This window comes from Platichthys flesus, chromosome 18 (assembly GCF_949316205.1).
Source record: "Platichthys flesus chromosome 18, fPlaFle2.1, whole genome shotgun sequence".
In the NCBI taxonomy this organism is placed as follows: domain Eukaryota; kingdom Metazoa; phylum Chordata; class Actinopteri; order Pleuronectiformes; family Pleuronectidae; genus Platichthys; species Platichthys flesus.
In genome coordinates, this window is record NC_084962.1 from 17,462,098 (window position 1) to 17,480,234 (window position 18,137).

Genomic DNA, 18,137 nt, shown 5'->3' on the forward strand with positions numbered 1-18,137 from the left:
TAAGAGGCTCCGGTTGTACAGAGAGCTGCTGCATGTTAATCACCTCCTCCACAGTCCATTGATGCACTTTGAGAACAGAACCGTCACAAGGTGTTTAAAAGGCCATTCTCAACCTATCTGTGTTATCTCAATTAATTACCATCCTTCAAAAGGGGCTGATTTGCATGGTGGTATTTAATTTACTAGAGTTTCCTGAAGGTTGAGTTATGTCCTCCAAAAAGTGACTTGCCGTTTTCTTTACTCTCAAAGCATTGTGAGGATTAATTTGACTGATTGAAGGATAGTATGGATTAGAATATCACAGGTTTGAAGAGGCAGACGACAGGGGGAGTAGAAATATAATCAGCCTTGTTTGTAGAAAAAACAGAGAAGCAGATACTCTGGTCATAGTTTCTTACAAACTGCAGCCCAAAGCAATTAGTGATTCAGATAATATGAATATTACATTGGATTTTCAAAGGCACAAACATCCTCATCATGTCAGTGCTGGTGATCGCCTCCCGCAAGCCTCGATCCATCAAACGATTAAAGCCAACTGAACTCAAGACTCATTCAATCAATGGGAACTGTTTAGTGTGTCAATCTGCATTAGCCCCCCCCTGCTGTGGATCAGGCATTGAGTTTCAGGGTCAGTGTAACACTATCTGCTGCTTTTTCCAATCCTGTGATTCCTGTGTGTGTACATACTCTTTGTGTCCAGCTGAGCTCGGTACTTGGTGAAGCCTTTGAGCCGAACCCTCTCCCCTAGCAGATGTAGGAACTCCTCCAGTGCAGGGCCGGCTGATTCGTTGTTGTACATCTCCTCCTCGCTGCACTGACCCGCCATGCAGTACATCACCCCGACCTTCCGCTGGAAACTCAGCTGTAAAAGAGAACAACAATTATTGCCATGAAAAGGGGAGACGTGTGTCTTACTGCGTAGAATTCATGTCTGAATCACCACGTTGACATTTTAGGTAGAATGTTGGCATTCTACCAAAAACCACCTTTGGTGGCTCTACAATGATCGTGGTGCAATTTTCCTGAGAAATCCTGCTGACATTCACAGAGGTGCAGCTTTGGATGACGGCATCAGGGAGAACGAGTATTAAAGAGTTTTTTTTGTACTTCAAAAAACGAAATAATATTCAAATAATATAAACGCAAAATGACATTAATTTGATGTTCACAGTACAAGTAAATTACCCATATTGATGATCATCAGGATGATGAAGAGGAAAACATAACGTCTCAATAAAACTGGAATCAATCAACTTCTCCCAGAACCATTCAGTTTTCTCATTGGTTCTCCTTACCCCCTGCTCGTCCAGCTTCATCAGCTGCTCGGTGACCTTAGGTGTGTTGAGCGCCAGCCGCAGGCAGTGAGCGTTCAGCTCTGGTACCAGGAACTCCAGCACCTCTTTGAGAGGCAGGCCTCGAGACAGGCCGTGCTTGGATGTGGAAGGTACTGCGTCCTCCAGGATGGAGCCTCTCAGGGTGTTCAGCTGGACACAGCAACAAACAGAGGAGAAATAACAGAGAAATTGGAAATGAAAGGATAACTGCAACATCTTTTCATTATTAATCGAGATAACAACACTTAAGTATAACTTGCGACAAAACTGAGGGGTCAACAAGTTCAACAACTGAAACAAAGGCAACGCAAAAATTAGACAATGATTTGACATTTACACTTCATACTGTTTTTGTAACTCATTCTCCACAACAGCTTTAGTTAGTCATCATGTTTTTAGTGACGTAAATTCTCTGATTTTACTTTTGTGCCATGAAAAGAAGATTCTCCACAGACCAGAGTTGTTCATTCGCTTGGTGACTGTGACAGAAAGTGATTAAGTTTAAACTTAGAGGTCCTTCCCTGTTACTGGCAACAACAAAAGCAAAACTATCTGTCCATCCATAAGTAGAAAAATAGTGGGTCTATGTTCGGAAAGCTGTAAGGAACCCTGGGGTGAAACCTAAAGGCATGTGCAATTAAATTCATTTGCAGTATAAGATGCGTCCTCAGGCTAAAACAAACTCAAGGCTTCCAGGAATAACATCCATGAATAAATCAACAGGGCAGTAGAAGGACCAGGACCTGAAGATCTACCAGGAACAAATAAACAGCTGGATATACACAGTGGTCCCATGGCTCTTAAGAAAAACTTATAAATATCTATGTTTTTGTGTTTGTATGACTTCATGAAGTGTTTTTCCGACTCAACGTTTGTGCCAAAACCCTCAGGGTTAAACAAACCGAGGAACAGAAGCGGTCCCGCTGACGAGAGGGCAATTGCTGTCCTCAGAGGACACTGGACTTATCTCTCCCAAAATCAGTTTGTCTCAGTCACTGCCACAGACACACAATGATACAATATATCTATACCTGCCCAGATACCCGCTCTAAATGTAGTAGTTAAAGCGGAGACAGGGTGGCAAAAGAAGGGAATAGAATAGAGGAAAACATAGCACGGTAGGTCGTGCGTCATCCCAAGAGATTGGAAGGGTTATTACTCATGGTGCACTTCAATACAAGAGCAATGCTTTTCCTACAACACTCCAATACCTTTGGCGCTATTTTAGTCTTGTTTAGCTGCAAAACGGCACAGCTCAGTCCTTCACACATGAAGGCTGACAAAGATGGTAGGTGGGCGTTCTAGCTCAGGGAATGAGGACATGGATCTCTGGCTCTAGCTCCTATAGGAGGAAATGGCAGAAGGGCTAGAGGGCTTCACAAAAGAATCCGTCTTGGCGCACTAGATATCCAGCATTGTGAATAAATTACAAATAAAATTAAACTTGGAGATCAGGAATGGAGGCAGTGGGGTCTAAGGTCTTCAGCTGTATCCGACAACCTTGAGATGAAGCTTGTATAACATCCCCCCCCAACAAGCTCAGGCAACGGTTCTATATCATCACTCCTACACAATATGAACTCATAATAGCTGCTCAATGACATCACTCGGTACAGAATGTACTAAATATTTGTGAATGTGTGAACATCCACGGCTCCACAGGGAAAAGCTACAAATAACTTACATCCTAGTGAGAGGAAACAATAATAACAGATCAAGCTGATAAAAGATAAATGTCAGAGAATCCTGTGTCCATTTCCATGTACCTCGCTCATTCGGAAGATGACCCTGAAGTTGTACTGTTGGCCATGCTCCTTGTGTTCTTCAAGCTTCTCCCTCCTCAGACTGACTGCCACTGGACCCAGGTTCTCGTCTACACCCAGATAGTTCCAGTGTTCTGGGGGTGAGAAGGGAGGGAGTTGATGCAGGAACGGATACAAGCGGTTTACGTTAAAAAAAGAAAAAGCCCAAACTGCTCTGTTCTCCTTACCTCTGAGGTAGAAGTACTTTCTGTAGTAATAGGCACCAAGGTCAACATGCTCCACGATGTATCGCTTGGACCTGTCGGCATGCTGACTGGGCCCGTCCTTCGGAGCTTCCATTACTGCCACACCAGCGTTGGTAAAGTGAGTATTGAGGATGGCATCCAGCGGTCCTTCCTCCGTACTGCCAGAAGAACTGCTTGAACTTCCACCACTGCCTATGCTGCCCTGCTGAAGGATGAAAGACAAGTAAAGTAAGATGACAAACATTTGATCTCAAGACATTTTCATTTTCAGTGCGTCTCCCAAATACAGCAATCTTTTAAATGATCTCTTATCTTTCAGTTTTCAAAATGCCCAGACAAAATGGACTGTGCAGTCTGAAGATTAAAAGTAAGAGCTTCAAAGAGATCTTTTCAGGAATCAGATCAAATAACCGCGCATATATTTTTGATTTTAAATATACTGTGATGCCACCAAACCTACCTGTTTAGCAGGCGAGATGTTCCTCTCCCGCTCTCCACCAATCTCATTCCTGAAACAGGGGCAGCTGAGCACCAGATCGTTGCTTTTGTCATCACCAGGGTCTAAGGCAGGGTTAGCATTATGTCCTCCTGCTCCCTCCTTGCTCAGCTCCTCTTGCGAGCCGCACGGTGACCCATACCCTCCGCTCTGATTGGAGGAGAGGGAGGAAGTGGCGGAAGCGGAGGCAGCAGCAGCAGCAGAGGCACCCGTTGTGGTATTCTTCCGTTTCGCCCCAGACTGACGACTTTGGATTGCCTCATTGAGGTCGAAGAGTAGAGACTGAATATCAAAATGGGCAAAGCCTCTCTGGCACACCCAGGGTTTTGGAGGTGGGCCACTTTCATCTCCTTTCCCCCCATCTTCAGCATCGGACCCAGCCCTTGACGTGTCCCCCTCCACCTTAACACTGCGCAGCTTACGAAATATAGACTCTCCACCCGTCTCTGACTTTGACCTCCTTTTTAAGTGCTTCTCTCGCTCCTTCAGCCGACTGGCAGGACTTCCTCTGGCTGGTCCTAATGGTCCGTCTGGCAGGTCAAGTGCAGCCTGTTTTATGGGGGCCACTGTAAGGAGCTCTGTGAGCCTCTCTGGAGCTGGGCTTCGCTGATCAGGGGCCTCAGAGGACTGGTATCCCTTTAGCATGTCAAAGAAACTCTCTCCTGACACTCCATGTTTATCTATGGAGGACGTGCTGCCATACTCACGGTGCATGGGTGTCCACCCTGAGAAAGACCAGCCCTCATTGCCGTCAGCGTCCAACTCACTAATTGTTATATCACTGTTACTGCGCTGGCGGATGCGCCTCATGCCTTTGCGGGGCGAGCCCAGATAGCCATCTGGTGAAAGGAAGCGATTGTCTTTTCCTTTGCTGTGCATCTTATTCTTTAGTGTGTTGTGGATGTTGCGCAGCATGGACGAGTCCTGCGGGCTTATGAGGTGACCGAGCTTAGCCGACAGATTGCTGTGGGCTGTAACAGCTGACACCCCTCCACTTCCACTGCCACTACTACCACTACCGCCACTTCCACTCCCTCCTCCTCCCCCACCGACAAGTCTTTCTCTATCTCCACTCCCAGATCCTGATGAACTGGTGGTGTTTGTGGAACTGGGGGAATCGGTTTCCACGGTAATATGCCAAACACCCCCACCTCCCCCATCTTTCCTTGGCGGCCAGTCAGCCACACGAGCCCGCACCCCCATCTTAGGGACGCCGGGGTTGGTGCCAGGGGTGGTGGAAGAGGAAATGTGTGCGCTCTCGCTGCGGGGTGGAGGCGCCCCTCCATTGGGCAGGCGCAGACGGCGGGTGTAGAACTCATCAGTGGCTGGCACCGAGCCCCCAACCGAGCGCTCTGTCTGAGAGCGCTTCAGACTGGTCATGATGGAGATGGGAGAGGGTTCAGGGAGGGGAGATGGGAAGGAAAGGTAGGGATGGGGTGCTGATGGCTTTAGGTTAGGGTCAACATAATGCCCAGGGAGTGAAGAGATGAGAGTCTTAAGGACACATTTGGTGCTGCAGAGAGAGCAAAGGAAGGGGAAATATGAATACTGGGTAAACAGCAGTCCACAAAATATTTTAAAATCAGTTGTCAAAGAAAATACTGAGCGATAAGGTGCAGAAATAAACCACATGCATAGAATGTTAAACACTTGCATCAGTATCACAACAACACTATATTCAAGAAGTGTTACCTTTTGGTAGCTGGAGCTTGATGGCAAAAAGGTTAGGGTTAGGGTTAGTATTCAGTCTGAATCAGCAACTGTAGCAGTAAAAAGGGAGAAAGAGAAAGAATGGGAGAGAAATCAAATTAGAGGCATTTCAACATCATATCTTATCTTTGTCTCATTAGTGCAGTACCCAGCATGATAAAGTAGACATCAGGAAACTACAGTGTTTCTGTGAAATACAGAACAATGAGGCCTGTGATCTTGTATTTTTGATTCAGGCAAACAGAACCAAAAATCTAAATGAAAGAGATAATCTAATCTTTAGCTTTGAGAACCCATCCACTTTTACTGCAGTCCACATGCAGCACCACACATTTACTTTCTTTATGTCATATATCAGCTAGAAATACCAACAAAATTAAAACCACTTAATACTGCTATGGGTTAATACATCTTGACCTTGGGCAGCTTTTATACATCCCACATGATATGGATTTTACCATAAAAAAGCTCAGGATATGAATGAAATATAGAACAATATCGTGTGTACGAGATCAAAACAAATAGTTTTTCTTAGTGAGTTAAAAAGGAATTGAGGGCTATTGCCTTTCACAGCCATGAATGAAATAGCTGAGGGGAGAGCGCACTTTGCTTTACTGCCTGTTTGTCTTCTGGTTTGTGCACTACCTCTTTCCTCTAGACCACACTTTGTATCACCATGGAGATGAGGACTTGGACAGTGAGTTTTTTCTGCGAGTGTGTGTCTGTGTGTGTCTTTGTGAGGTGTGAAAGAGAATGGGGAGATTGATTCCCTTCCCACAGACCTTGCTGTACTCTACCCCCTCCCTGTATGCTTCAACCAGAGAGAACAGAACGTTATTTAAGTACCGTCACGTAACTGTATTTAATGTAATTGTAGCCTTAAACAAAGAGGGGTGTAATAGAAGCATTCTGCAACATCATTACAACACAGTATCTACCTTCCTCTAAAGCGGTTTGTGAGTTGCTCAGATGGGTGTGTTTGAGCAGCATGACATCCTAGTCTGGGATTCAGACTTGGCTCTTGCAAGTTAAGTGTTTGAAGTATTAACAGGCGGAAACTCAAAGGTAAAAATTCAAAAGTCTTTCCCATTTCCCAGCAAGCTGTTGGTACGTGTATGTTTGGCTGATGCGGAGATTTCCATTTTGAGAGAAACATACTGCAAGCTTATTTTCTTGGGAACATTTTTGTCATGCTAACAACGCATTTCAGCTTTCTGTTGGAGGTCATATTTAAAAGACAAGAAAACATATCTGTAAACGTATCTCAAAGCTCATTTGTTATGAGAGTATCAGGTGAGCTACGGTCTTATTGGGTTTGTGATAATTCAACAACTTCAATGCCCTCTCAAATGAGTATAGGTACTTTACGACTGAAAGAGCATGAACACAGATAAAGAGGCATGTCCCTTTGGGAAATTGCTTTGATGAGACTAGGCTCCAGGTAGGCAGAGTTTACTAATAAGCTGATTTAGGTACAATAAACGAATTGTTTGACAGTAACAGTACTTTTTATCAATTGTTGTCAATGACAGGGGAAACAACAAACGCTTTTCATGTATCTTCCCTGCATAAATTGATTAATTCACCTTAGTTGCAATCATATATTTTCCCCCTTGGTCAGCAGCAGCGCTGTCCTCCATTAAAAGCCATCGCCTTCTCTGAAACAACACCCAAATAGTGTATGCTAAATAGCTACCTGCAGAGTGACTTCTCCTTACTGAGGAGTGTTCTCTAATGAGAGTCGGAGAGAGTGCGAGCGGGGTAGAGAGCGAGAGGGGAAGCGGATTATACTGTATGTCAGACTGGGAGACTGGGAATTGAATCGAATGAATGTGGTGTAGTTTGCCTCTCTGCAGTCACACAGGACCAATTACTCTGACAGATACTCAGTAACCTTTAGCAGCATCTGAACGGGGTCAATTCCTGAGGTAAATATGTGGCATCATAGCTCAATGCAGCTAAGTGCTGCTGAGATGGTCTGTCGGCACAGTCGACTGGAAAGTGTTAACAGAGGGACTTGTTTGCATCTTACAGATAATGGTGGCAGAGGCCGTTAGCACATCAAGACATAACAAAACCAGAGCGTATAGTTGCACAACTTATTACTTTTGCACAACTGCAGAGTTTTTCTCTTGTGTCTTTCTTTGTTTACACTTACATTGTTCCAATGTTGTTTCAAGATAAAAAGGGGAAACTATCCTTAAATAAACTGAAAAACAGTTTTGCATCAGCACTTTACCTTGCAAGACTCCTTTCCCTTGAAATTAAAGCTCAACTTATACCCAACCAAAACTTTATTCCTCACATACAATGAACTGTATATCTGCCATCAGACACCACCATTAAGACACCAACATTTTATTATTACAAAGTAATTTCTTTGAATTTTACTCTGCCCTTTCCTAAAATCATAGGAAACTACGGCGCCCCTAAAGTGAGTACTCATGAGTACTATGTCATGAGGTCTGAATGCTATGATTCAGTTAGCCATGATGTCATTATTGTTATGCTAGTTGCGGTAGTTCAAACTACTGTAAATAAACCACAATGCTGCTTAGGACTGTTTAGAGTCTAAAGGTTGTTCTCAGCAGAGGCGTGTCAGTTCGGGTTCTGTGTGAATATGAATCAGATCCAGTGAGTCATACACGCCTGAAGTTACAGAACAGGTGAACTGACTGACTGACAGAGGTGAGTGCTGAACAATGATTGCATCATAGGCTACATTCACACTAATCTCCACAAAAGTTGAGCACAACAAGCTGATCATCAGGTTGATATGTGTGTGTGTGTGTGTATGTGTGTATGTGTGTGTTCTTATCCCGGTAAAAAAAAGACTTAGCCCATGTTTCATCTTGTGGTTTACAATTTTACATAACAACAGAGTGAATCAATGTTTTGCATTGATTAATCAGTCTGTATTGTAGTGGGAGAAAATGAATAGTTTTTTCCCAGGCCTGTGTTTCTTGAAAATCACCACATTGCAATCACACAATGATTATTTAATGATAGAAATATGAGGGCAGGAGACAAAAGAAAACTACTAAATGAAAGAAGAATCCTTCACCTGTAAGCTAACGTCAACTGCACTGATTCTTCTGATAATAGCACTATTACACCTGTTTCCCCAGACAGGTGAGTCAAGTCAAGTCATGTTTTCGTACATCCAGACAACACACAACTATGTCTCACTGGATTTCACAAGGCCACAGAAACGGTTTCAGACCCAGCCTAATCTCTCAGGAGAAGAGGAGGAGCTAAGACAACTTTTCAGTCATAATGAAATCAATGAAATGAAACATTTATGAGTAAATTCAAAAAAGTGGAACCCCTCTTCCTCGACTTTTTTGGAGCTGCAGGTGGTTGAGTGTCACTTACAAACAGAAAGTGACTCAAACTTTGACAGCATGCTAGAAACATCTGCTGCCAAGGGGCTGCAGGGCATAGGTGTGGCCGAGGAGCAGAACTTCTGTGTGCACGTGGATTCAAGTGGGTGCAAAGTCACTGCAGGTAACACAAAGAACCATGGGAGCAGAAAACAGGAGAAATATCTAGATTGTGACTCAGGCAATTCAGTTTGCACGCACAAGTGTCTCACACAGAAAACAAAAGCGCCAGATGACGAATACTGTTGCATGTCTTTTTTGTTTTTGGACCAAAGTGATCTTTCCCAGGTTCAGTGGTTTAACTGGCTCTAATTGGTTTAATATGTATGTGAATGTAGATGTGAAAGCACAGACATCTGTAGTCATATTTAAAGTTCAAAGTTTCAAAGACGTATATGCAAGGGGAAAACTTAAATAAAAAAAATTGAGATTATTATTGATAAACCAGTTTGAACATTTGAATTGTTATACAGATTTTGGCGACGTAATCCATCCCTTGATAATGATAGTTTGCTCAATGCCAACGATGTACCAAGGACAAAAATAATGAGAGAAATGCAGCTATGTCAAACTTCTAGAGTGGTAAAAAAAGTTAAAGAAACGACCTTGAGTTCCTAAATGCTCCCCCGCCATCTGAAAAACCAACAGTTTCTCATCTCAGCTTGTCCACGTGTAGATGAGGAAATGGCACACGGGGAAGATAATGAGAAAAAAAATCAAACATTATTCTCTTTGAAAGCTGCCAGGCGGCAGGCACTCCAACGTGTTACGAGTCACAGCTCAGAACCTTTCAAAGTGAAATCGTAATTGTGCTGAAAGATAAACGTGCCTCGCTGTTTTTGATCTCTGTGGAGCGTGGCAGTGGGGCGGGGTCTCCTCCTTGGCTCACTGAAACACAAACAGGGCTATTTAGCTGCTCTGAAGTCTGCCGTTGTTGTATTTTCCTCTCAAGTGTGAAACTGCGAAGGCAATCTGTGGCACACGGGCCCCAAATTTATACAAAATGGCAAAGGAGGCAGTGAGGGTAGATGAGCAAAGACCAGATGTGTGTGTAACAGAGTTAAAGTAATTGTCTGTCACACAATAGTGAAATATATGGATTTTGCTATTGGTAACCTTATTTTTAAGGTTTTACATTTATATTCATTCAGAGCTGTTTTACTGAAAGGGGAACTTCTCTTTTAAGGGGACATCATAGAAGGATCTCTTTCACAAAGCTCCACTCATTTCTTAATGTTTGTTATTGTTTTTTGTTGCACTGGTCTGAATAAATGTAATGTAATTTAGCGGTGACGATTCAATCTGTATTGAACGAAGCGCTGCTGATTCACATCCAGCTGAAATCCCAAACAATTAATTACCAGACGTCACGTTGACTTTAAACCACAGGACACCAGTATCTGGGTCATGTGAGCTCTAATGAATCAGGTCCTCACAGCCAGTTGCCCTCATGACGAGCTGATATATTATTTAGGACCAGCACAGAGGATTTGGGGAAGGTTGGGGTTGAATGGCTGGTAGATGGGTGGAGTGATTTTGCCTGCAGGCTGATATAGCAGACTAGTAAATGTGGAACTGCACCATCTCACAACTCAAAATGTCACGCAACCTGCACTTTGAGATTTTATTCTCATATTTGTCCAATAATAATCTCACATAGTCGAGCTGTGAGCATGTCCTCACTTGTAGTACTTGTACTGTTTCCAGTAATGCTCTTCCTGATAATATCATGTCACACAGGAAGTCACACAGGCGCTGAAGGTATTGGATGATTTTGAGTATTTTACTGGATGAGAAACAAACATATTCCATTTGGGAGTGAAAGGTCCTCTTAGAACTACTCTGGGATTCTGGGATTTTGTGCCATGCAGAATCTTCTGTCGCACGTCATTCTGCTGAGGAAACCCCATAAAAAAGATGAGTTCAGGCTGTTCACTCGTCCATGAGACAGACAGGTGGCTGCTCAATGGACCGAATTATGCACAACATAATTTCCAACCATTCCAGTACCACAAATCCTGTGGTTATACAACAGCAGGCCTAACAGGGGTCAGAACAAATTAAATTTTTGACTCAAACGTGGTCCAGTTCCATTGAAAAACATTATTCAATTACTTTGTGTATTTTGTATTGTTAAAAGCAAAAGCCTGTCTGGGCTGGTATTTAACTAAAGGTCCATTTTCAAGCTTTAAGAAATCAATACCTGCTACTGCACCCTCCTTATTTTAATAAGCTGCAAGAATTGCAAATCTCATTAGGCTTAAGACTCAAGGGGTGCCTGCTTAATTTACACGGCAGACACGTTTTAATTTGGTTTGATTTCAGACAAATCTTTGGTGCTAAATGAAGGTTAAGAACACACTTTAAATCTATAGTCTCTGTTGCTTTCATTAATTGCCCGAATTAACAACCATTAACAACCAGTGATCAAGTTTGGTGTTAAATGATAAATATGAAGCAGGCACTGATGGTAGCTTAAACACAGGAGACATGTGTAGTAGCAAAAGAGCTAATGGGCTTAACTGATAAAAACATATTAGATAAGAATCTCAGGCTGACCAGCGGTTGATTCTTTCTCTGAAACACCTTGACCCCTTTCTGACATAAACTTCAACACACACACACACACACACACACACACACACACACACACACACAGTCTCACCTTGTTCACTCCCGGGTGTTTCCATAAAGACAATAAATAAGTAAACAGTGGAGAACACATGCATGCACTCAGGGGCACACACACAGAGAGATTGAATGAGAGTCCTATCTGAGAGGTTACAATCCATTTACCATAGTGCTTTGGTGCCTAAAAATAAGCAGCTGAAACTAACCAAGCTGCAGGCATCCAGCTATAGGGACACTGTGGGGACAGGCTCCTCAGATTCAGAGGGATTTGCCTGCAGCTGCATGCATGTGTGAAGGTGCACGCACTTATCCTCAGAACTGATATCTGTGTGTTACAAGCCCAAAAGATGTCAGATCCTGAATAAATTAAGTCGTCATTTATTAAAAATGCATATTTTTAGCAGGGTCCACAGACTGCACTTGTCCAGACGAGTTAATTAAACGTGGTGAAACTTAACACAAATTCACAGATACTCAATGACTCTCACAAAATGTGCCTTGACCGAGGTCTATAAAAAGTAATGAACCATAAAGAGGCAGGTGGGCAGCTATTAAAATGGCAGGTGACATAATAACGTTGAGGACTCTCTGAATGCCAATTAAAAAGTTTTGTACATCAGTGCCAACCAAACTACTAGAGAGAGGATTGAATTTTCATTTAGGAAGGGATAACATGTCCTTGTGCATCCGCTTGAAGGCTGGTCTGACATCAGCACTGAGGTGACTTTGTTCAAAATAAAACCATTAATCAGGTGAAATTGTCATCCTATGAGCGCTCTAACCCGTTTTCTTTCTGTCTCCATCCATTCAATTACATTTAATGGAGCAAACTATTTCATTAAATAGTAGCACACGTTCTGGGCGGATGGCTCAGTCAGCTGTGCTCAGACAGCAGCAATGAAGCTGCCTGGTCCTCTCACAAGAGCCGCCTCCGCACCAGCACAGAGAGCCCTCTAATCTGTGCCAATCAGATGACGCTAAACAGCCATTTGTTGTTGAATTGGGCACCAGCACACACCCCCTCCACATATCAGCAGCCACTGCAGACCCGAGCAAATGCTGGCAACGTAGCAGAAGCAGCCGAGGCGGCGAAGGTGACAGAAATAGCAGAGTGGTGAATAATGGAGAAAAAGAACTGTGGTGTAATTAACATGGTGGCTGGAGGCTAATGTACTGTAGAGAGATAAAGAAAGCGTGTGAAGTGAGGGCGTTGAGAAACAATATGGAGGAGAGATAGAGAAATTACGAGAAATGAAAAGAATTGAAGAGTGGGTACGTTTTGAGAAGGGAACATTTTGGAAGAAAGGAAAATGGAGACATAGAGCGAAAGAGAGAAAATGCTGTTTTCCCAATGAAAGAGGAAATCAAATTCTGGTAATGGACAGACTCATTCTGTCATATGTCATGATAGAGGGATGATCCTGTGTCTAAATCAACAAATATACTGTGTGTGAATCAAATCTGGCTGCCGCTAAGCAAGAAAACACATTTGATGCATTTAACACAAAATACTGGTACACAATGGTTGAGAGATGGAGGAAGAGAAACAGAAAAGTAGATGATAATTACATGTTGACCAGCAGCACATGGTCTCACTAGCTCAATTTAAATTATTTAATACCAACTTCAACTTAAACCACTAGCACATAGGACTTGTTTCATATCAAAATGATGTCAATAAGGATGTCACGTTATCCGTCACCTCATAGCACAGGTGACTTACTGAGCTGCAGAAAGAAAGCAGTGGATTCACAGCCATCACAAAAGAGCTGCAGATTCCCAAAATGGCGCTGCTCTGCGTGGGCAACAGTGAGCTTGAAGAGCTCTGCAGTACAGTGAGGAGGAAGAGGGAGTAAGAATGAAAGCAGCTCACTCTTCGAGACATGTGCATGTGTGGTTTTCTATGTCAGAGGAGAAAAGAGGTACAGACGGACAGATACATGTGCAAGGAGAGAGTGAAAGAACAGGATTTAAAAATGAGCAATAAGAAAAGGGAATTACGAATGAAACTACTGTGTAATTCAACAAATTCCAACATGAAATCTGAGACTTAAAAGTAGGGTAATTTCATACCAAGCCAGCTTTGTCATCATGGACATGCATTAAATTATGTTTGTTATCTTTCAAGAAACCAGCAGCAGTAGAAAACAAGATAGGTAAGATGAATAACAGGATATATGAGGTAGCATCCTCCGTATATACTAGAAAACAGAAATTGAATGATGCAGACAAACAGTGCAAAATATAAATGCACTGCAAATAACAAGAAATTAGATACAGGGACATGTAACCGTATATGTAGTGTCCTCTCTCTCTCTCTCTCTCTATATATATATATATAAATATATTCAACCATAATGAATAATAGGCACTAGAATGGGGTACTTGTTATCTCAACATTGATACAAAGCAGTATGGAGATTATATTTAGCAGCATACACATATTAAGGGCTCAACAGAAGACGGTCTGGGCAGCTCTGGGGAAGAAGCTGTACTTCAGCCGGGTGGATGCACAAAACATGGTGTTTTAGTGTTCACAGGGAAAACGGTGCTTTTGCATAAGAATGGTGTAACCCTCCCCAACGGGGGGTCAGGGGCTGCAACTGCAGCAAAGTTAAGAACTTATGTCACCTCTCACCTTCTCTGTGAGCTCTTATGTTAAATGTCAATACAGCCAATCACACTCATTCGCCTGTAATTATGGTGATTTTTGTCAGACGAGATGATTGGAGCTTGTATGACGAGGCAGTTTGATAGACGCTGTACTTATACGCCCCCATTGAATCAGCAATGGCAGCAAAGTTAGGACTTTCTCTAATCACGCTTAAACTTTTGACCTTGACTTTTAAATGTCAATAGATTTAATCACACAGTTGTTGTCATTTACTGGCATCGGTGCTGATTTTGTCACATTCCTAAGGAGAGGTGTGCTGTTTCAGACACAAATAAAGAAAACTTAATAGTAGTAGCCGGACCATTCAGGTATTGCCACATTGTAAAATCAACACATCCTAAGCACCACAAACAACCATATCTTTTATAGTGTCTGGTGGTTTATGTGGACAGAAGATCTCCAGAGGGAATGTCCTGGAAACACTAGTGTGGATCCTATTTTTACACCAAATGAGCCTGTATAATATTAGAAAGATTGTACAAGGCTTAACCAATATTAGATGTTTGAGGCTGATAACATTAAAAAAATAATTCACTCATTCAAGTTCAGATCAAAGACCTGATGTATTAAACACAATTGCTGGTTATAAGCTATTTATTCTTTGTAGAAAGGGGCTTATTTAAGTAAAGGTTGGATAAAGGTGGCTATAATGTGCAGTGATTATATATATAGTAAAGAAACCCTGTTCCTTCCTGCTAGCTTCCGATCCCGGGCCGTGCCAGCATGAGCTGCAGCCAAGGAAGGCCTGTCTCACATTCAAGCAGGAAACACATCTCGGCCACTTCCTGCTTCCCCTGAGGAAGTGACAGAGGTCTGAGTGAGCCAGCTACACTCAAGACCAAAGCCTGGGCGAGAGGGATCTTCCAGGAAAAATAACTGAAAGCACTCAGACTCTGGTTGTGCGATACCTTAATACACAACAGATTATCTACTTAAACGTTGGGGTGTGTAAACACTACTCTGGTGTTTTGAACCGCCGCAGCTGCCACGTTTTAAAATACACTAACACAACTCAGAGACACCAAAGTGCTGAGCCTTTAAACAAATTGACCTACATCTTGGATAGTAGTGGATTCAGGATCAATCATGCCCTTTGTACTCAACAAGTGTTTTTTTCTAATCTACTCTCTTATTGATTTCTGACGAAACTAGGTATTGTATCTTAACATAACAAAAGACAACTCTCCCTTAAGAACGCAACGCTAATCCTACAAAGATCTGATCCCTCATTTCAAGCCCAATTTGGCACAGAGTGAAGTACTTTTGGGAAAGAAATCGCATTTAAAGTTTTTTTTAACAGATCCACGCATATAGCAGTTTAAATCTGCCGTGGACAATATGTTGTCAAGCTTATTTGTTTTATTATTTGATCCATGTAAATGCAAAGGTGGTGGTGTTCATTTGAATAAGATGTGACTCACCAGGATACATCAATTTACGGAAATTGTACACCGATGAACCATGATGGTGCTGAGGCCATTGTCAAAACCCACACTCTGCTAATAAACCCTGTGGCAGTAAGAAGAAATTGCATCATATGTTTTGGAGCTCCTGCTGACAGTTAGGTAGAGTTTTGTTTTTGCCCAATTACAGGGGGAAAGTGATGAGACGGGATAAGGCAGGCCACCAGAACATACCTAATGAGGACGTGGTAAGGCTGGAGAGACACACATTTGTGCCTGCGGCAAGTGCATTCGATTTGTACAGAATGGCCAGAATGAAGTGGCAGAGAGAGTGATAGAGAGAAATAGGGAGAGATAATGGAAGTGAGAAGGATTGATTCCTCACTCAATGTGAGAGCATGTGGGAGGAGATGAGATGCTGTAACTGAAAGTGAGAACAGAGATGGAAACAGAAAATCCACTAGCCCCTCATTCTCTTCTTTCCATCCATCCATCCAACCATCTCACGCATAGAAACACAGCTGGCACAGGTAACCGCCCATAACGATTCAAATCACAGGCACGGTGCATGCATCGTATCTAAATCTATAATTCAACCAGTGATGCATCAAGGCTATGCCGTGTTGATGGACCGAGCAAAACCTAGAAACCCAGGGAACGGACTGGATTAGAGTATCCTGTTTCCATTTAATGCATGAAGAACAAAAGGACACCTTCAGTTTTTAGGTCAGGGTTACGTTTTAATGTGTTTGTTATGCAACAGAATGCTAAATATGCTCTTCTATTTGCAGTCTATTACAAATTTTGACTGCATCTTGTCTTTAAGTAGACTTCTACCGCTCGAGGACATCCAGACTCTGCGATCCTGGTGGATTCGAAATGGAAAAAAAAACATCAAATGTTTTTTCTTAGCTTTCTGTTTTTGATCCCTTTCTCCATCTCATTATATTCCTCTCTTCCACTTTCTATTATCATCCCTGTCTTACTTCCCTGGTGTGTTTTCCTTTCCCTCTCCCAAGTATCTCTCATCCTTTTCTCCCCCTCGTAATTGTGAGAATATGGTATAGTGTGTGTGTGTGTATATGTGTGTGTTTGTGTGCGTGTGTGAGTGCGTAGGAGGGGAGGAGAGCAAAATTGCAGGCTGGAGGAGGAGGAGGTGAGATAGAAAAAGAAGAGAGAGGGAAATAACTAGACAGAGAGAGAGAGAAGCAAAGCATTTACTAGAACAAAACACAATGTTTCAATCTCATAGATGAGTCGCCTACTCACCATTATTTATCTCACTTCCTCAATTTTAAAAATCAATATTATTCCCTCAGTATATTATAATGTTATTCTTGTGCTACAACTGGACTATAATAGAGTTGCTAGTCTCGCTATCTGTGCAGTATTATTACATTAGATCTCCGTATTTCGATGTTGCAATGTAAGCCTTACTGAAATAAAAGAAAATCAGTAATTTTTAGTTAAGAGTCAAAATGTCCCATCGTTAACCAAGAGAAGCAATAGTTGTTATTAAAATTTGATGATTTTCAGAGGAAATTTCTTTCTGAAAAGAATAAATGGTGAAGTAATCTTAACATCCTCACCGAACATAAACTCTAAAACCCAAATGAGAAAGTTGAATACTCACAGAAAATCGCAGTATCTTGTCAAAGCCAGTGAGCAGCAAATGAGACAGCATGAAAGCTTTACGATGAGCCTGAAAGAGGAATGAAATACATGTAAAAGAGGATCGATGGTGTCTGAGTAGTAAAATGTGCAGCAAGTGGTAACAAGTATACGAAACAAGTGTAAAACAAAAACCCTGATTCACAAGCTGTTCAAATTCTTACACAAGGTTCAAGTAAAGATTGATTCAAACTCTAATCCAACTGTAAAAAACTATACATTGATCCATGACTGTAAAAATGACAAATGATATCCCAGTGAGCGTGATTAGTTACTTTACTTTTTTACCCTTCTTAATTTATTGGCGTAATATTTTCTTCTGTTATTAAAGAAACATGTTTGGACTGGCGATGATCATCGTTGGTCTCCGAGACTGAGACAGAGAAAACAGAGCCTTGGCTTTCAAATTCTGAGCAGTGACCAAGGAATGTGGGCAGAACTAAATGATAGAATGCATTTTCATCCCATTTTGAGTATCAGAAATGGCTTAAGCGGGGGATCCTACACTTTGGCATGTGAACTGACGAATTCAGTCTTTTAAAAAAGGCTGATTGATAAATAAAGCAACATCAAATAAAAAACATACAGTCCAAAATGTTCCGCTTGTTAAAATCAGCTCCAAAAACCTCTGGGGTAAAATGCCAGAGCCAACTTCAACGTCGTATCTCAGAGTGATTGTAACAATCCAAGTTCAAGGACCAGAAAATCATAATGACTGCCCTCAGCATAATGGATGGTTTCCAGTACAGTAATGATTTTTTACCATTTTTATAGTTGGCTTGTGTGGCCGGACATCAGAGGAGTAAAAATAACAAAACGCACTTCAG

At 42.1% G+C, this 18,137-nt stretch overlaps 1 protein-coding gene across 1 annotated transcript in view; it reads right to left on the reverse strand.

Annotated features, from left to right (window-relative positions):
• Positions 1-18,137, reverse strand: part of sipa1l1 (signal-induced proliferation-associated 1 like 1) — a 57,200-nt gene that overhangs the window by 19,980 nt on the left and 19,083 nt on the right. Inside the window, exons 2-8 of the mRNA XM_062411359.1 lie at positions 17,273-17,341; positions 5,531-5,598; positions 3,803-5,351; positions 3,325-3,547; positions 3,101-3,231; positions 1,296-1,484; positions 688-862 (exon numbers count right to left, since the gene is read on the reverse strand). Coding sequence (XP_062267343.1) covers positions 688-862; positions 1,296-1,484; positions 3,101-3,231; positions 3,325-3,547; positions 3,803-5,218 — 2,134 coding nt within the window. The 5' untranslated portion in view covers positions 5,219-5,351; positions 5,531-5,598; positions 17,273-17,341. The remainder of the gene's footprint in view (positions 1-687; positions 863-1,295; positions 1,485-3,100; positions 3,232-3,324; positions 3,548-3,802; positions 5,352-5,530; positions 5,599-17,272; positions 17,342-18,137) is intronic.